Raw genomic sequence first — 19,916 nt, forward strand, 5'->3', positions numbered from 1 at the left:
GATGTCATCAATATTAAGCCCATATCTAAGAATGCCCATATATGGAGATTTTGTTTCAGTCTCTGTTGATTCAGCGCGAAGGTCGCTTCTCGCCCTTAGGGTGTCTTACTAGTAGATAAACGACTGTAGCTGACTGGCGTCACAGGCTGTCAGAGGTCCACATGTAGCCACAGATTTTGACCTTAATTTACGGCATTTTGGGAATTACTCCTGCCTTTACTTTGGCATACTGAACACAGACTACACTGCAAGACCTTTACAGGCATCTGTGAAGACAAGATTTTGTTATATTTACTTACTTACATATTCATTCATAAACTAATTGGTCTAATTGGTATATCCATTCATATGTACATACTTAATATTTAATGAGATCCAACGACCCTTTATATCATATATTATGCTTAATTATCCTGGTTTGGCTGTTGCTGTTATGACACCTGACTTGCTTGTTCTTGATTGTCTGGTGCCCCCATGTGGCCAATTGAGACCATATGACGATTTGCTAAACACATTTTTTGGACACTGCTCCTACAGACTTTGGCCTAAAATCATGCAACTTGGATGGCAATCCACAACCTCCGTCCCTTATTTCTCACATGCCCCTCTTCTAGCGCCACCATCAGGCCAATTTGAGCAAAACACATTTTTGAACACTGCTCCTACAGATTTTGGCCTACAGATCCTGATTGCCTACCATTGCCTTCAAAAGTTTGTGTATGCGACCTGACGGTCGCTTATCTCCCGATTAGGGAGTCTTACTGGTGATCAGTGTGCAACACTTCTCTATTGTCCATGTCACAAGACATTTAGAAAATGTACAATAGAAACTAACGCAAAACATGTAAAAAGTGTTTTACTTATTACACATACTGTCATAATACATTTCACATTGATTTTAAGAGTATAAAGTTTTCCATGGATTGCTTTTTTCAGGATTCATGAAATCATAATTAAATAATCAAACATGGCTCATACATATGCATACACATTTATATATAAACAGATTATTTGATATTTATCCATCTGTGACAGATAGAGATCTTTGTCACAGATTTGACGCTGCTTGAACCAGGGGCAACGAGAGTTAACCACTTAAACCCTAGGGGTCTGTCCGTCTAGGTTTATGTCTGTCCCCTTTACACCAAATATCAACATTACATGATGTGTTGCGTTGTGAGCTAATCTTGTAGATTATATGTGCTATTTTCACAGAATGTTCACATATTGTGACGTACCCATTAGAGGGATGCTAGGATTCAAATGGTTAAAGGCAAATAATTGCACATAATTGTATTCCCTCTAATGCAGCGGCTTTCAACCAGTGGTCCTTGAGGGGGTTCCAGGTGGTCCCCAGCTAAATGATGGAGTTGGTAACCAAATGGACCCTTATTAGATCTTTTTGAGAGCGTAAATTGAAAACCAAATGGAACATGTGCGTCTTGCATTTACACAATTAGAGAATGTGGGAGAATTGTTATTTTGAGCATGGAATTGTGGACAAAATCTTATCCAAAGACAACAAAATATTCAAAGACTTGGTTCTGAGAGGCAAAATCTCAAACGGCCAATAAATAATGGACCTCGACAAAAAGGTTGAAAACCACTGCTCTAATGAAATCCACGTTCAGGACTCTGGATACAAACAAACTTCAAAAGACTGTCACAAGCACGTGTCAGCCGTTTTGACCTTTGGAGATGTGGCTTCAGTGGCTGGGTCAGGCTGAGCCTCTCGACAGAAGAACACAGCTGGATTCTTACAGGCCCACATCGCCACCTCCCCTCCCCCGCCTCCATTTCCAGGACACGAACTTGACAGATGGCTGTTGTTCACTCCAACTCGACTTATGTAGCGGTCCCTGATTCGGTCTGTCCGGTTTGGCCGAATCTCCCGGTTCTGCGTTTGACTGGATAAGTAGGCTGTGATATTCCTCGTTCGATAGCCATCTTCCCGGTTGCGTCCCAGTAACATGGATATATTGGGGTTCCTCAAGGCATAGATTAAAGGGTTAATTGCCCCATTGGCCCAGGCAAGCCAGATAGCCACTGTGTCCATAGTGGGGTTGAATGTGTAGTTCCCCATTGCTGTAACTAACCCCATTAAACAATATGGCCCCCAGCACAAGATAATGAATACAATCATAATTAGTACAGTGGTAGCGGTTCGCATTTCACTGTAGAATCGTAGTAAGTAGGCATACGTGGTCACAGGCCTGACACGGATTTCAGAAAGACGAACTGTCTTACAGATGTTATAATGACAGAAGCACATGAGGGAGAAGGGTAATAGATAACATATGGCTATGAGAGAGACACTATAAGCTGTCCCCAGGCGGGACATCCCAGAGTGAAATACATACATACAGTGGTAGAAACCCTGCTTATGGACCTCTTTAGGAGTTCGGACTAACAGATACCAAGGCAAAGAGAAAATAACAGCAGTTAACCAAACAGCTGCCAGTAACTGAACTGCTCTCTGGCGCCCAATCTTTGCCTGCGGCTGCCTTACTATGGCATAGTATCTGTCGAAGGAGATGAGGGTCATGGTCAGGGTGGAGATAATGCCAAAACACATGTTGAAGAATCCATTGGCTATGCAGAAACGATCTCCAAACATCCAAACGCCGTCTTTGCTGAAGAGCATGAGGAAGGAGAAAGGCAGACACAGGACGGCAGAGAGGAAGTCTGACAGAGACAGCGACATGATGAAGGCATTGGTCACCGTTCTCAGCTGTCGGTGTTTAATGATTACAATGACGACCGCCGAGTTTCCGAGGCTGGACAGGAGGAAAATGGAGAGGAGGACGATCGCCTGCGCTGCCACAATGACTCCATGTAGGACAGAGTTCCTCTTCACAGAACTCAGCACAGAAGGACGGTAGGACTGGTGGATCTGTTCTAGATCATCACCTTCTGTGAACCCTGTTAAGTTTCCAATCAAAATGGCCTCTGTGGTTGTGGTCGTTAAGCTGGTCGCTATAGAGACCACCCTAGGAACAAAGAAATGGAAGGTCAAACAAGAAGTGTATTTTGTGCGTAGTATGAATTAGATTGGGTGCAATACTCCCAAATATGGCAATTATTATGTATGTTATTATTATTTATCTACTTATAACAATACCTATAACAAATAGTATGATTTGGTTGAGGGATAACATTTAGAGAAAGTGCATATTGGTGAGGTGCTAGTCAGAGAGTACAATTGTAAACATATTTAAAAAGAATTTCAAAGCAGTATATAGCCATAAACAGTTCATATGAAAACACATTACCAAACAGTTTGACAATGGTACTTTGGTGATATTTGGGAAAGTTTAAAACATACAGAGATTGTGCTACTCCTTACAACCAGTATGGTTTTAATCCTTAGAGCCCCACTCTCACTAGTGGGGCTAAAAATTTGGGACGGAAAAGGAATATTTTAAATTAATAGTGTTCATCATCCTGCAATGTGCATAATTATATTATGACATATCCTGGTGAGGCATTTATGCAGTGGCCTAGGGGGGACTGTTGCTCTGAAATTAGTGCACTGCCTGGGTGCATGTCTCATGAGATACAGGCCATGTGGGCACTAGGGACATCTGGGCACCTCGATTGTAAAGTTGTCTATTTTGTCCAAATATAAAATAATATATATTTGAAAAATGGACTTAAGTAATACATGATGTGAACATGCACGCCACTGTACATCATTATCAGACCCGTAAACTTCTTGTTTATGCCCACCTTGAGATGCCAAGTTCATTGATGAAGTTTGCAGCAGACGTCTCAGTGGTGTAGTTCCCCACACTGCTGCCCGGCTGGGCCTCGCCCCCAGGGGAATCCATTAATGGGGGACCAAGAAGGACCAGAGGAAGTCCATCCCTGGTAAAAGGACCATCAGTGTTACATGCCATTGTCCATTGTCAACATCAGTCACATACTGTAGTGTCAAATACATAAACCTTCAAACATTTCCCCCAAAATTGATATTTTTGGAGACGTATTTGTTTACATTTTATCCATATTCAATGCACTAAACAGAATTGTGTCTGATAATTGTTTCAATGTCAGCTAAAATTCACGGTATATTATTAAAAGCTAAAAAGAAAAATTATTGAGTTAAAAAAGCAGCACTTGTAAGGAATATTTGTTAAGGCCATGGGTCTTCAACAGGTGGCCCGAGCCTAGGTCCCCAGAGTTACTACTACATCAAATCCTAAAAAAATTTGTGTGTGATGATATACGTTATTAGCAAGGATAATGTGTAAACAAACAAACAAACAAACCAAAACACATGTCAATTACACAACTCAAATCTATGAAGCCATCAAATCACTTGGCAACCCTGAACCCATAGGCACTTTAAAATGGGGGTGAAAACAGCCTTTCAACACGAAGAATGACATGCAAGAATGACTAAAATGTAAGCTCTGTTCAGATCTGGATGGATGCACTGTTGTTGCCTATTATTATTAGGATTTTCCTGTTTCATGTGTCTGTTCATATGTGATGCTGCTGACTGGTGAACGAGCAGAGTAGATCACAGTGAATTAGGCTATATAGGCCTATTATAGCCTACACAATCAGTGAAGGCTAATTAAAATAGGCTGCTAATGAAAAATAAGGAAGAAGAAGCAACAGTTGCTGTAATTGCATAGGAATTATGTTGCATTCCATCATAATTTGAGAAGTATAGTGGAATGGCTAAATCAAATAAATAAATAAATAAATAAATAGTTATTTTGGACTGCAAAGCATAGTTATTTTACTTTGTTTGACTTTTATTTCTTTTCTTCTCCCCCCCCCCCCCCCCCCCCCCCCCACGTAGGCTATTATATCAGTGTTGTGTTGTGTATAGCATTAGTTTAGTCAGAAAGTATAAACCACTTGTGTAAGCTATTCCACCACTACAACAGTAAACACCAACACACAACGTTAGTCTACCAACGGCCATTGAATTCATTTTCCTGTTATTACACCAAGGCAAGCTGGCTATTGCAATTTGCAATTATAGATCAATAACGGTTCTAATAGCCTACTACAGCATATGTCCGTGTTCGGTTTTCACCATTTGTTGAAGGAAATGCTCATCAGTTCCATATCTCAGTGGCACAGTCGTCATCATCCATTGCCAATCCGTCCGATTCAGGATCAAAGGGTCGACACTGGAATCCTTCTGCAAAAATTGCAAATCCGTCAAGAGCAGTGCACAGGAGAGCACGAATGAATCCCGTTCTCCTTCCTTTAGCTCTGCTGCTCCGTGGGTTTTCTCCGGTCTCCCCCACAGCACTTTGTTTACACAACAAACTAGAGGCTTCTCAATATTAGGCTATAGATTTGATACGCTATCATCATCAATGTGTTCTATACTAGGATCTCTGTCTGTATCTGCGGTCTATGTGAAGTCAGCTGCATTAGCGTTAGCTGCAATAATACTTCCGGTGCCGATCTCTTCAGAATAAGAGTATCCCTGAGACAATTGAAAAATGTTGAAAAACGAGTAATTGTCCCATGATATGCACATTCAAAATATAGATTAAGCATTAAAACGAACACACTAAATGCTAATTGTGTTTCTGGGTAAAAAAAAAGTTTTATTAACATTAGAAAAACATTATAAATGGATAAATGCAGTTCACTGGAGTGCATAGCCTTTACAAATTGGGCACTGGACAGGAGGCGGCTCTTTGCGTCGGCACTTTGGAGACACACACGCGTTCGGGGAGACCTCCTCTATCACTCCACACTCTCCGCTAAGCAGGAGAGGTGTAAAATCAATTTCTGTTGGCTTTCCAGTGCAGCCACTCGCTCAAAATAGTGACATTTTCAGGCATTTTCAAACTCTAGTTGGCGCTGGAGAGCAGACGGCTCTTTGCGTCGGCACTTTGGAGACACGCACGCGTTCGGGGAGACCTCCTCTATCACTCCACACTCTCCGCTAAGCAGGAGAGGTGTAAAATCAATTTCTGTTGGCTGTCCAGTGCAGCCACTCGCTCAAAATAGTGTCATTTTCAGACATTTTCAAACTCTAGTTGGCGCTGGAGAGCAGACGGCTCTTTGCGTCGGCACTTTGGAGACACGCACGCGTTCGGGGAGACCTCCTCTATCACTCCACACTCTCTGCTAAGCAGGAGAGGTGTAAAATCAATTTCTGTTGGTTTTCCAGTGCAGCCTCTCGCTCAAAATAGTGACATTTTCAGGCATTTTCAAACTCTAGTTGGCGCTGGAGAGCAGACGGCTCTTTGCGTCGGCACTTTGGAGACGCGTTCGGGGAGACCTCCTCTATCACTCCACACTCTCCGCTAAGCAGGAGAGGTGTAAAATCAATTTCTGTTGGCTGTCCAGTGCAGCCACTCGCTCAAAATAGTGTCATTTTCAGACATTTTCAAACTTCTCTTCAGAATAAGAGTATCCCTGAGACAATTGAAAAATGTTGAAAAACGAGTAATTGTCCCATGATATGCACATTCAAAATATAGATTAAGCATTAAAACGAACACACTAAATGCTAATTGTGTTTCTGGGTAAAAAAAAAGTTTTATTAACATTAGAAAAACATTATAAATGGATAAATGCAGTTCACTGGAGTGCATAGCCTTTACAAATTGGGCACTGGACAGGAGGCGGCTCTTTGCGTCGGCACTTTGGAGACACACACGCGTTCGGGGAGACCTCCTCTATCACTCCACACTCTCCGCTAAGCAGGAGAGGTGTAAAATCAATTTCTGTTGGCTTTCCAGTGCAGCCACTCGCTCAAAATAGTGACATTTTCAGGCATTTTCAAACTCTAGTTGGCGCTGGAGAGCAGACGGCTCTTTGCGTCGGCACTTTGGAGACACGCACGCGTTCGGGGAGACCTCCTCTATCACTCCACACTCTCCGCTAAGCAGGAGAGGTGTAAAATCAATTTCTGTTGGCTGTCCAGTGCAGCCACTCGCTCAAAATAGTGACATTTTCAGGCATTTTCAAACTCTAGTTGGCGCTGGAGAGCAGACGGCTCTTTGCGTCGGCACTTTGGAGACACGCACGCGTTTGGGGAGACCTCCTCTATCACTCCACACTCTCCGCTAAGCAGGAGAGGTGTAAAATCAATTTCTGTTGGCTGTCCAGTGCAGCCACTCGCTCAAAATAGTGACATTTTCAGGCATTTTCAGGCATGGTCCATACGACTGTTCTAGACAATTGCTGAGACACTAATGACACTGCATGCGTGTTGGCCACTTCAATTTTCTCAAGCGCATTTCTAAACATTTCTGACTGCTTGGCTGCTGACTGCTTGGCTGCTGACTGTTTTGCTGCTGCTTCAAGCCGTATGTGACCTGTTTGGAAAGCAGATGTCTGTTTTAAAAATGTTAGTAATGGTAATGGTATGGATTCACACATATTGGGATTTGCATTGCATAAAATCACATCCACATCTGTTGTCGTGAGAGCCGAATCAAAGCCTTTAATGGCTCGCATACCACGAATTTCAATCTGAAAGAACCTGGAAAATGTGTTAGGACAATTAGAAGTACACTAGTATAGAGACATACATCATACACGTATTTCTAAAATACATTTGTGTCTTTTAAATAAACATTATTTAGTGGACTTTTATTTTGAAGGCTGGAGCTTCGCTTAATGCAGCCTGCTCCCAGGCCGGAAACGCTAATGCAGCTGACTTCACGGAGCTGTATCTGCGCTCGAATCTCGATCTATTTTCCGCTCCTCTTCTTCTCTCCATCTGAAGAAGACCACGCCTTCCAGACCACCCAGTGGAGTAAAGTAACCAAGTACATTTACTCAAAGTACAATTTTTAGTTATTTGTACTTTACTTTGAGTATTTCCACTAGCCTACTTTTACTTCTACTCCACTATATACAAATAGGATCCAAATAGTGTACTTTTACTCCACTACATTTATTTGGGTTTAGCTACTTGAGTTACTTTGTAGATTTAGATTTGTATTACCCACTTCAGCCTTATGTTTTGGCCATTTGAAAATAGACGATCTACAATGCAACACATTATGTGAGCTTGTAGATCTGCAAATTTCAAAATGTTTTTATACATTTTATAGACTAGCCTACATTTCCTGTGAAACATGACATTCCGCATAGTGAGTACTTTCTACTTTTGGTACTTTGAGTACATTTTGATACCAATAGTCTACTTTTGTACTTTTACTCAAGTACATCAACATACTTCAGAGTATTTCTATTTGCAGTATTGGTACTTTTACTCAAGTAAAAATAGTAGGCTACTTTTCCCACCACTGCAGACCACCCAGCCGGGGTCGAGGGGCTGGAGTGGAGGAGGCCCGAATTCCCTCAAAGCCCCCAATGTATTATGGCTAAGTGTTGATTTCACATAGTTTAGTTTATATTGTTCTCAAACACTTAAACACTTTCACATCAAGGACCCCCCAAATCATGGCTGCAGAACCCATTTTAAAATATTTTATGCCAGGCCCAGGGACCCCCATAACATATAGGGACAAGCTCACAACACTGATTGAACATAAAATGAAAAATACGAAGAAGAAGGAGAAGATAGCAAAACGTTGCATTCTTCTAACTAAATGGTTGATGCTCTATAGCAGCTAGAGAAAATCACCATATGGCTATACTGTATGGAAAGGGGGGGAAATGTAGTAAGGGCACACAGTTGAACACCGGTGGCCATACAGGCACGGATTAGTCAAGGTCAGGGTGTTTGGGCATATAGGCCTACAACAGGTTTTTGGAATCTATTGTCCAAAGCAAAGGCTGTGGGCTTTTGTGTGAGGTTAATTTGAAATTCCAGTCTGGAAAATATGACAAGAGCACAGAATCAGCATGTGGACTGGTAAAATATCTAAATGCTCTGTAGAAAGGCACACAATTGGTTATTATTATCTGGCCCCCAGGGCCGGCACAACAAGGCATTCAGGGCAAAACCAAAAAAGTTTACTTCACTGCAACATGTGATCTATTTAAATTTCTATCACACAACATGTTTCAAAACATTCCAAATCAATGAACAATATTCTTCATGCCCTCATTGCCCTGTATGCTGACTGACTGTTTTTTGTGATTTTAACACATTTTTACATGCATGCCCCCATGCAGGTTGGGGGCATGCATGCAAGAGGCTAAATATCTCTTAGACACAGTAGGCCCATTCCCAAGATGCACCACAATCTTTCATGAGCAGATTACTTATGGGGGCTGGTGTAAATAGTAGGCTAATATAGAAATTGATAGCTTATTGAGTCTAAAAAGACATATTTAGCCACTTGTACGCATGCCCCCACCCACTGAAATCAAAATACTAAAATCGCTAAAACAATAGAAAGCAGTAGGCTAAATGAAAACATTTTAACACTCATCTTTTCTTTTCTCTAATTACAATCTAAAATATGAATCCTTGTTGTAAAAAAACAAAGTTGTCCTTTAACGCCATTGCCATTACCTTTCATGCCCCCTCATTTGCCATGCCATGCTGAATTGATTTGTTCGAAGTAGAATTTGTTGTATTTAAGCTGGAGAGGAAGTGGCAAATGCAAGTGATTGAAACATCTTTGTGATATCGCATTTGAATCCAATACAATTATCGAGAGGGATGTTATCGATCTAAGTTCTGAATTATCAGACTCCTTTGTGTAGTTAAACTGGACGTCCCACAGTCTCTCAAGCTGGTCTCTTCCACAATCTGAGAATTGTGTTCAAAATGCCATACTATATTTTATTTAGTATATCAAATAAATTAGCATGTGAGATTAATTAGTATTCAAATGTTTAGGTATTAAATAGTAGCCTATAGGGGTCATCAATATGTCCATACACAGACAATGTGGCCGTGGCAAAGACTTAGCCTTGTCTGTGGCAAAGTTTAGATTTTCTGTTTTACACACCATACGTCCATATTATTGTTATTTTGATCATAACCAGTTACTGAATGTCAAAGCTTTTCTTCAGAATATGTATGACATTGATTGATTGGTCGATTGAGGATTTTATTAGAGGTTTGCATAGGAAAATGTACAGGACAGTACAGTTCACGCAGGTACATGGTCAACTAAATGGATAAAAAACCTCAAGAAAGCTTTTGGCTTGTTTATATTGGGGGCCCTACACTGATTTACTACTGTGGCACATTATGAGTCCACTACTAGTAGGCCTACTTGTGGTTCTCAAACGTTTTATTTGCAAGGACCACCACAACTCTGACAGTGTGTAAAAATGGACGGTCCAGTTGTTGGTCCCATGTGTTAGTAGCCTCCACAGAATTACAGACCTGTTATGGTCATTCAAGGCTATCTCTTTATGAGTTTCTGATAATATTATTGTCTGAAGTGGCCAACAGAAGTACAGAAATACTAGTACACATAGCTTACTACATGATGGTAACATGTATGTGTAGTACTTCTATTGGCCACCAGATGGTAGACTTTCCTAATATTCAGTGTAGGTCTGTTTGGACCTTTTATATATACTCTATGGTTTGGACCGGTTTGGACCAGGAGTTATAATATCGATTTGGACCTATTTGATCTTTTGGGTTTTATTTGATCTGACACCTCGTGAGCATGTCCAAAATTAAACACACAATTGTGTATGCCACACTATATATAATAACACACTGATTATTTGTATATAGAACTAGTAATAACTTAAGTATGAAAGAGGAACATAGAGTTATGAAGAGGACACAGTTAAGCTGGGAACAGGAAGCTGTCTTCAGACCGGAAGAGTGCCAAGAAAACGTATTACATCCGGAAACATAACCGAGGCAGGCGAGTGTACGGCAGTTAAAACTAAACATGGAAGATACCCCGACGAAACCCGTGAAAGAAAACACCATGGAAAACAGACGGAAACGATGTGTGAAAGACGAGGACGAGGAGGAACCGTGCTTAAAACGAGCAGCTCCTCCACCACCGCTCCTCCACCTCAGCTCCTCCACAGATTCAGTTGAAACCGATGACGATGAGGCAACAGATGTGGAGGAGCTGAACGTTGTTGTTGTTGAAGAAGAAGAAGAAGAAGAAGAAGAAGAGAGAGAACAGAAGGTGGTGCACTGTTGTTTGGCCAGATGATGTCTGTTTAACCCTTAAGTTCTGTTCAGATTCACCTTAGTTCTGTTCGCGGGTCATTTTGACCCGGGGGATATTTTGTTTAAAAAACAATACTAATATAGGTCTACATTTTAACTTAACAATTCACCATCATACATTGAGTTGTCTCAATTCCAAACAATTCACATGATTAAAGGTTAATTCATGATTTGTTTGTTTATGTGTTAGGTCTTCATATGTATAATGTTTCCCCCCTTTGCTGAACACCCTTTAGCCTGATGCGTGGTCAGATCATGCCTATACAAAAGCATCCACAGAACCACCTACATTGACTGACTTTTTTTTCAATCCGCCAGAGAGAATCAAGGTTAGCTGCCTGTCTGGCTATGTTTCAACTGTTTTGATACCACAATTACTGGTATAGAAAATATAAAATTAATTGAGCAAAACAATAAACACATTTAAAATATATGGAGTTATCATTTGCCCAAGTGCCCTCCCCCTGACCCTATCTCCTGCCTGCCCACATAGCAGTGTGATGAGAGTCTGCTCGGTGGAAGACATTCTGAAGTCCCAAAGCCTGCCGTGACATTTTCAACAACCTCAGCATCACCAGCATCAACAAAGACATCGGTTCCTGTTACCTTTTCACCTCAGACAGTTAAGGTTAGTTTGTAGATTAAATGGATCCAAGGTTAAGTCACATAACAAAATGTAGGAGAGGACTGAAAGGTTGCTTGACGTGACATTATTACAATGTATTACATCCATCAGGTACAGTATATGGCAGGGGTCTTCAACAGGGGGACAGGGACCCCTAGGGGGTCCTCAGAGTTACTACAGGGGGTGGGGGGGGGCGCCAAATTTTGTGATACGATCATTCTTTTAAAATAATTAACAACTTGAACCCTCACATCCCTATTCTGAGGAGAACTTTAGCCAAAAATTCCAGATCTACAAGCTCTCAATGCCTTGTTCTATTTTCTGCAAATAGGTTTGGTGTAGAGGTAAAAAAGAGCAGAACAAGTACAGAGTGAATGGTCAAGTTAACTAAAAACACAAATCCAACAGACTGATGATAGTGCTGTCAAACAAGTCTATGAAATCGATGGAAATCTGTATCACACATTTATACAATATGTAGAGAGGGTCCCTCCCTGCTTCATCTCTCTCTCTCAGCTAATGGGTCCTTGGCCTGAAAATGTTGAAGACCCCTGGTATAAGGCATGAGTATGTTTCAATCTCATTACTATTTTAATGTATCATTTATTAGACAAGCATGGCTTCTCTCTTTCCCTCCCCTCTCGTCGTCTACATCGCAGAGTGCTGTCAGCTGGCTGTGCAAAAGTGCAAAACCCATGCAGACTGATGTCCCTAAACCTGCATCCACTATCAGTCCGCCACCGGTGACATCTGCCATTACGCAGACCGAAGTCCCAAAGCCAGCCTTGACGTCGTCAGCAGCCTCAGCATTTCCAACGTCAAAAAAGACATCAGTCCCTGTTGCCTTTTCACCTCAGACAGTTAAGGTTTGTTTAGATTGGATGCAAGGTTAAGTAACATGACATATTAAAAGTTTGGAGGATTGAAACGATGAGTGACATCATGACATTATTACCATGTAATGCATCCATGGGTATGTGACATGAGTATGTTTCAATTTCTCATGACTATTTTGATGTATTATTTATTGGTCCGATAAACATGGCTTCTCTCTTTCCCTCTCCCTCAACTCTTCACAGAGTGCTGTTAGCTGTCTCAGTGTGAAACCCTCACAGACCGATGTTCCTAAATCTGCATCCACCATTACAATGGCACCGTTGACATCTGCCATTACGCAGACTGAAGTCCCAAAGCCTGCCGTAACATCGTCAACAGCCTCAGCATTTCCAACATCAACAAAGACATCAGTTCCTGTTACCTTTTCACCTCAGACAGTTAAGGTTAGTTTGTAGATTAAGTGGATTCAAGGTTGAGTGACATGGAATGATAAAAGGGAGGATTGAAAATATGAGTGAAATCACAACATTATGGCTTCTCTCTTCTTCCTTCCCTCTCCCACCCTCTCCTCTCGTCTTCATTGTAGTGTGCTATCAGCCGGCTAAGTGCAAGAGACACACAGACTGATGCCCCTAAACCTTCCTCCACGTCTAAAGCACCTGTCACTGTTGCCTTTTCACTTGGGACAGTTAAGGTTGGGTTCAGTTCACACTTCACAACTCATCATTTACAGTATATGAGTGATTACTTGATTGTTTCTCCAAAAGATTGTTGTGTCAGATTAGAACCTTGTGTACTTTTCTCCCTTTCCACTTTGCAGCATGCAGTTGACAGACTTGCTTTCACTAGTACTGTCACCATGACTGCGACTACAGTAACTACATCTTGGTCAGACCTGTCAACAACCTCCATTTGTCAACCACCTCTGATCGCTTCCCCTGCAGAGATGAGGCCTAGGTCTAAAAATGCTGAAAGTGTAAGTAGTGAATGTTATGTCCAAACTTACTAATTACAGCCACATTCAGTTCTTGTACTGTAATTGTACTACGATATTAGCTTATCTTGTTCCATCTTTGACTTGTTCTTTAGTCATTCTGTGTAACATTCATTTAAAGAAGTCTTTTTGGTGATGCCTGGCAACATTCCGGTCATTACAGTGTTTTGTTTTCTATTTGGAACCTACTGTATCGCTGCAAAAGGAATGTTGCTGCAGCAGCGTCCTATTGTCTGTGATATTTTGGAACACAACAAGAAATTGTCACAAAAATACAAAAATGAATTTTACCGGCCGAGGCGTGCAGGGAGGGGGATGATTATCACTGGCCGTAATCCTATGTGCTGGGGGGTGGCACCTGTCAGCGGGGAGGAGTTAGGTGGGAGGAGTAGGACGAAGGCCCTACGTCCTCCCAGTGGGGGCTCCTCACTGGCAGGTGAGCCAGTCGGATACAACAGAAGTGACAAGGAATCAATTGAGATAACGATTGAAATGGGGAGAAAAAGCGGGTAAACAATAATTGGATACTAAAATAAAAAAAACTGAAGGTGGTGCACTGTGTGGAATGTGTGTGGAAAGGTTATTGTGAAAAATGTACCAGTGAAAGAGTATATGAAAAATATATTTTGTTCAATTGAAAGGCTTGCCAAGAATGCCAAGAAATACCAGTCCCTGGATCTGTAGCAATCTTACAGCTTTGAATTTCAATTCTATTATGCGCCACATCAGCCCAACTGAAATAAAAACCTCCAAATGTGTGACATTGATCATTTAATTTAATTACACTTCTAGCTTGGAACTTGGTCAGATGGATCTACAGAAACATCCCTAAGACCACCCACAGTGACCTCAGCCCCCGAGTTTTCCATTTTCCCCTCAGGAAAGGTCAAGGTTAGTGATTGAAAGTTTGAACAACAGTGTCAAGGTTTCTATATCTATGTTGATTTGGCACATTTATCAAACTCAGCTTAATGCTCCAAACGATTTTTAGTTTAGGTGCAAATGTGCATGTTGTTCTTTAGTCTGTGTGAGGAAAATGAAAAGCTGCTATGACTGTTCATATTTCTTCAATGTTACGTTTTAGATGTTTGAATGGGACAGTTATTTTTGGGGAGAAATGTAAAATTAACAATATTAAAAATAAAATGTATGGTGTTATTTGATCCTTTATCCACCTGTCACCTGTCCACATTGCAGCGTCTTTTGCTTGGTGCAAAAGAGACAAAAGTCCCTAAGCCTGCTGTGACATCGTCATCAGCCTCTGCATTTCAAGAGCCAAAGAAGACATCTGTTGCTGTTGCCTTTTCATCTCAGACAGCTAAGGTTAGTTTAATCTCAATGGATCCAAGGTTAAGTATAATAAAAGGTAAGACTGGAAAGATTAGTGACATACTGTACTGTAGGTAGACCTTTATTAATTCAGCTGTCATCACATGACTAGCATGACATTATTAACTCAGTTACTGCCAAATTAAATATGCCTTCTAATGGCATTATTGCCATTAAATCTCCATAGACTTCCATGTAATTTATAGTGCACAGATCATGCACGCCCATGCACAGATCATGCACCATGTTTGTGCAGGCTGTTCACAGCTTTCAAACAAAAAAATCAGATTGGAAATCCGTTCAGGCATTCTTGAGAAAATAGCCATTATGTTTTACATTATGTAAGCAAAGATGGCTGCCCTGTATGAAAGATGGGGTTGTATGGGGGGTGGAACATGCAAAATCGCGATTGAAATCATGTTTACTAGATCTACATTTTTTTTGGTTTAGTCGCCAAAAGTCGTCTGGCAGGGAAGTCCATAGTGAGATAGTTGATCTGAAAGTCGTTTGGCACTGTATGAGTTAATATGTACTGTAATCATCCATGGGTAAATGATATGAGTATGTTTCAATCACTACTAATACAATTATTTGAATGGATCATTTCTTTTGTATGATTAAACATTGCTTCTCTCCCTCTTGTCCGCATTGCAGTGTGCTGTTAGCTCACTAAGTACTGGAGACACACAGACTGATGTCCCTAATCCTGCCTCCACTCTTAAAGAATCACCAATGACATCAGTTCCGGTTGTCCTTTCACCTTTGACAGTTAAGGTTAGGTTACATTTCTTACTTAAAATGAACTAGTAAAGCTCTGTCTGTCAGTCTATTCCCGACGACCTTTGCTGCGTGTCTCTTACCGTCTCTCTCTCCCTCTTTCCTGTCCATCTTCACGAAAACAGAAAAGAACAAATAAATAAAGGCAGAAAAGCAAATAAATAAATAAAAAAAGGATTGTATTAGAAAGTTACATATCGAATGTGTCCACAAACAGTGGCATTCATCATTTATTTTTAACAGCTGAATTTATTCTATGGTTGGGCTACAGTGAAAATGTAGGCCAATGTGCGTTTGGAAACTTGTGTTTGGGTTTAGAAACATGTGGAAAGGTATTAAACTACATGGCTTCTAATTTTAGTTGTGCAAAATTGACAGTTGAGAGATGTGAGTTACTTGCTCTAGGATGGCACCACATACGGCTGCTTCGTCTTGCTCTCCTCTGAATCATTGCAGTTTTTTGAGCGGTGGTCACAACGCTCCTATACGTGGCCGTGTGTGTGGGTCTGTCTGTCTGTCTGTTTGTCTGTCTGTCTGTCTGTCTCCGTGTCCGTAGCCTGCACTCCTGCAGTAACCTTTTCTGACCACACATGTTAAGGGAGGGGCGCTGTTGCACACACACACACACACACACACACACACACACACACACACACACCACCGCTCAGTTCACACGAGTGTGATTTTTGAGCGGTGGTCACAACGCTCCTATACGTGGCCGTGTGTGTGGGTCTGTCTGTCTGTCTGTCTGTCTCCGTGTCTCTGTCCGTGTCTGTCTGTCTGTCTGTAGCCTGCAGTAACCTTTTCTGACCACACATGTTAAGGGAGGGGCGCTGTTGCACACACACACACACACACACACACACACACACCACCGCTCAGTTCACACGAGTGTGATTTTTATACTGCTGCAGTGCCTGAAGGAAGCCAAAACAAAATAAGTTTTACTCTTATGTCTAAAGTCTATGTTGAACCTTGAACCTTGCTTGCTACTGGCACGTTCAGCAATGGTGTTAACATCTAACGTTTTGCACATTACAGTACCCCTTTTTCAAACTCAAGCCCACCGTATTTCCTGCATTTCCATTCAGGGTTTTTTATGTGCAAAACAGTGATCACTTGATTGTTACTCCGAGAGCATATTGTTAAGTTGTTATTGTGTGTGTCAGTTATTGTGTGTCAGATCAGAAACTGTCAACTTTATTTTTATTTTGCAGAATATAGTTGACAGACTCACTTTGACTAGTCCTGTCAAGACCCCAGAAACAGAGCTGGTGTTTAAGCCTAAAAGGATTACAAGGGTGAGTATGTGATACCCAAATAACAGAATCAGTAACAGAATCAGTATTTACAGCCAAATATAGTTTTTCTTCTCTGTTGTCATTGCACACTGCACAGTAAATTATGTAATCTTGTCCTTTTTACTTGTTGTTTAACTATAGGTCGTTGTGGACTATGGCAATCGCTGCAAACAGACAAGAATACTTAGAGGAAAATGGGAGGCTGTTGCTATGTGTTTGAGTCGGGGTCACTTCAAACGAATACCCGGAAATATCATGGATGTCCCTGGCATGCCTGAAATAGTAGTTAAAGAAGTCATGAAGCTTGTGAACAAGGAGTGCAACAACGTTGCTTCTTTTAAATTCAACTCTATTATGCGCAGGACAAGTCCAGATGACTTAAAAGACTTCAAATGGGTGAACTTGATAAATGAGTGGAAAGCTACAGCTCCCACCTTCCTCAGTTTCTTGGAAGCTACAAGCGGCAGCGCTTCGAATCCATCCAAGAGACGTCCTATGGCAATGGCTGGGGCAACTCTTCTTAAGGCACGTCGTGACTGCATGTGTGCACCCTTGTTCCGTAACTCCATGATCCTGAGGCACGGAGGAACCAAAAAGAAATGTGTAAATATGATGGCCAGGCTAGGAGTCTGCACGTCCTTTAATTCGACCCTGAAAAGACTCAAATCCATTGAACGCAACTTTGACAGCAGTTTCTTCCAGTGGATAGCGAGTCTTTCTAGCGAGACTCCCCTCAGCACAACCGCTGAAGGAACGATTGATCCTCCTCCTCCTGTCTCCACTAGTAATGAACCTCAGGTAGGTTTTCCCAAATTACATTTGCAATTAGTAATTTATGAACCAGTTATTAGGTAAATCAATCATGGATATATATACCCTTAGAGTTAAAGAACAAGACTTATAGATGGGTTATGACATGAGGTTGTATTTACAACTCAAAATGCTATTTAGCTCAAATTGTTTTGAGCTAAGTACTGACCTCCTGTTTTCTCTCTCTCTCTCTCTCTCTCTCTCTCTCTCTCTCTCTCTCTCCTCTCTTGTCCATGTTACAGCATGATGTGAGTCAGCTAGGTCCACAGCTCTCAAAGAAGGGTAAAAGATCTAAGAAAGAAACCAAGGAAAGATCTAAGAAAGCTATACCCAGGTCCGTGAAATACCAAGGTGGTACCCTGTCAGGATCTGAAGGAACGATTGATCCTCCTCCTCCTGGGTCCAGTAGTAATGATCCTCAGGTAGGTTTTCCCAAATTAAATGTGCAATTGGTAATTTATGAACCAGTTTCCAGTTATTAGGTAAATCAATCATGGATATATTTACCCTTAGAGTTAAAGAACAGGACTTATAAATGGGTTAAGAGGTTGTATTTACAACTCCAAATGCTATTTAGCTCAAATTGTTTTGATCAAAGCTGTTTTCTCAAAACTTGAAAGTACTGACCTGTTTCTCTCTCTCTCTCTCTCTCTCTCTCTCGTCCATGTTACAGCATGATGTGAGTCAGCTAGGTCCACAGCTCTCAAAGAAGGGCAAAAGATCTAAGAAAGAAACCAAGGAAAGATCTAAGAAAGCTATACCCAGGTCCGTAAAATACCAAGGTGGTACCCCGTCAGGATCTGAAGGAACGATTGATCCTCCTCCTCCTGGGACCAGTAGTAATGATCCCCAGGTAGGTTTTCCCAAATTAAATGTGCAATTGGTAATTTATGAACCAGTTATTAGGTAAATCAATCATGGATATATTTACCCACAGAGTTGAAGAACAGGACTTATAAATGGGTTATGTGGTTATATTTACAACCATGCTAACTCAAAAGGCTATTTAGCTCAAATTGTTTTTATCAATGTTTTTTACTCAAAGTACTGACTTTCTGTTTCTCTCTCTTCTCTTGTCCATGTTACAGCATGATGTGAGTCAGCTAGGTCCACGGCTCTCAAAGAAGGGTAAAAGATCTAAGAAAGAAACCAAGGAAAGATCTAAGAAAGCTATACCCCGGTGGTCCGTGAAATACCAAGGTGGTACGACGTCAGGGGGTCCTCCCTATGTTCCCCAGGTTCTATGTTCCCCACAGGTTAAACTGTCAGGATGATCTTGCCACTGACAACATTTAACATAATGCTTCATGATCACCTCAAAGACTAATTGCAAATATTGGAACAATTCAAATGTGTAACCAACAGTGGAGGCTGACAGCGACAGCTACACACAAGGTGGAAAATATTGGACGATGTTGTCAACATTGGAGTTGTGGTTGTATATGGGATTTCTTTTTTGTGAAAAAGTGTAAGAAATGGCTTGTTTATTTATGCTTTGTACTTTGTAAATAGTACTTAAATAAAATCTGCTTTGGCACATAACACATTCCACAGCTGATTGTAGCCCACCGCAGTTAGTACAGCCAAGAACCAGCCCACAACGGCCCAGCTTGGCACGACAGTCTGTGCGTTAGTCTGGCGAGTGGGAGTCCCGGGTTCTCACTTCCGTGCATCACTATAATCGCATGGCTTCCTCCCCCTAACTGCTCCCAATGAGTGTCCACACGTAAAGCGCTATATAAATACACCATTTACCATTTTAATAACCAAGGATGCCTGGAACATGATCTTACAAAACACCCTAAGAGAGCCCCCCCCACTCCCCCCCAACAGAGTGTATGGTGGACAGCAGTCCAGCCCAATGACTGTCACAGCATCTAACAACCAAGTGACGATACTAGAATAATGCGAGTCACTGAGGCCACCTCTTCTTCATCATCTTATTACAGTATTATCTCTGCCAGGCAGAAGGCCAAGGACACCCCTGCCCTTGTGTGTCCGTGTGAGAGTGCGGTGTGTGTCATGCACCCTCGTTTGCCATGCCATGCTGAAATTGATATGTAGAATTTGTTGTAATATTTAAGTTTGAGAGCAAGTAGCTCCAGAAGTTGGAGAGGAACAATTATTACCCATGGACTGGCTGTCACAGGTTTTCTTCAGAATATGTAGGCCTATGAC

The 19,916-nt window shown here is 41.5% G+C and overlaps 2 protein-coding genes and 2 long non-coding RNA genes across 4 annotated transcripts; 3 read left to right on the forward strand and 1 right to left on the reverse strand.

Moving 5' to 3' along the window:
* Positions 1–1,663: 1,663 nt before the first annotated feature.
* gpr135 (G protein-coupled receptor 135) lies at positions 1,664–3,830 on the reverse strand (the record flags this gene model as incomplete). Its single annotated transcript, XM_080738719.1, has 2 exons — positions 1,664–2,990; positions 3,730–3,830. 2 exons carry the CDS (start codon positions 3,828–3,830, stop codon positions 1,664–1,666), a joined length of 1,428 nt encoding a protein of 475 aa, XP_080594845.1.
* Positions 3,831–10,849: 7,019 nt separating this feature from the next.
* LOC308295904 lies at positions 10,850–11,693 on the forward strand. Its single transcript, XR_013962595.1, has 3 exons — positions 10,850–11,021; positions 11,302–11,394; positions 11,559–11,693. It is a non-coding gene; the product is annotated as an uncharacterized lncRNA (long non-coding RNA).
* A 3,044-nt stretch (positions 11,694–14,737) lies between these two features.
* Positions 14,738–17,469, forward strand: LOC308295132. The gene is made up of 4 exons (XR_013962555.1): positions 14,738–14,844; positions 15,505–15,624; positions 16,845–16,928; positions 17,070–17,469. It is a non-coding gene; the product is annotated as an uncharacterized lncRNA (long non-coding RNA).
* A 68-nt stretch (positions 17,470–17,537) lies between these two features.
* Positions 17,538–19,087, forward strand: LOC308295670 (uncharacterized protein; the record flags this gene model as incomplete). The annotated part of the gene is made up of 4 exons (XM_080738720.1): positions 17,538–17,726; positions 17,981–18,160; positions 18,412–18,591; positions 18,827–19,087. The coding sequence occupies 4 exons, from the start codon at positions 17,538–17,540 to the stop codon at positions 19,010–19,012; spliced, it is 735 nt and encodes a 244-aa protein (XP_080594846.1). The 3' UTR covers positions 19,013–19,087.
* Between the last annotated feature and the right edge of the window lie 829 nt (positions 19,088–19,916).

The sequence above is a fragment of the Nannobrachium achirus genome, assembly GCF_963921795.1.
Source record: "Nannobrachium achirus genome assembly, chromosome: 12".
Taxonomy (NCBI): domain Eukaryota; kingdom Metazoa; phylum Chordata; class Actinopteri; order Myctophiformes; family Myctophidae; genus Nannobrachium; species Nannobrachium achirus.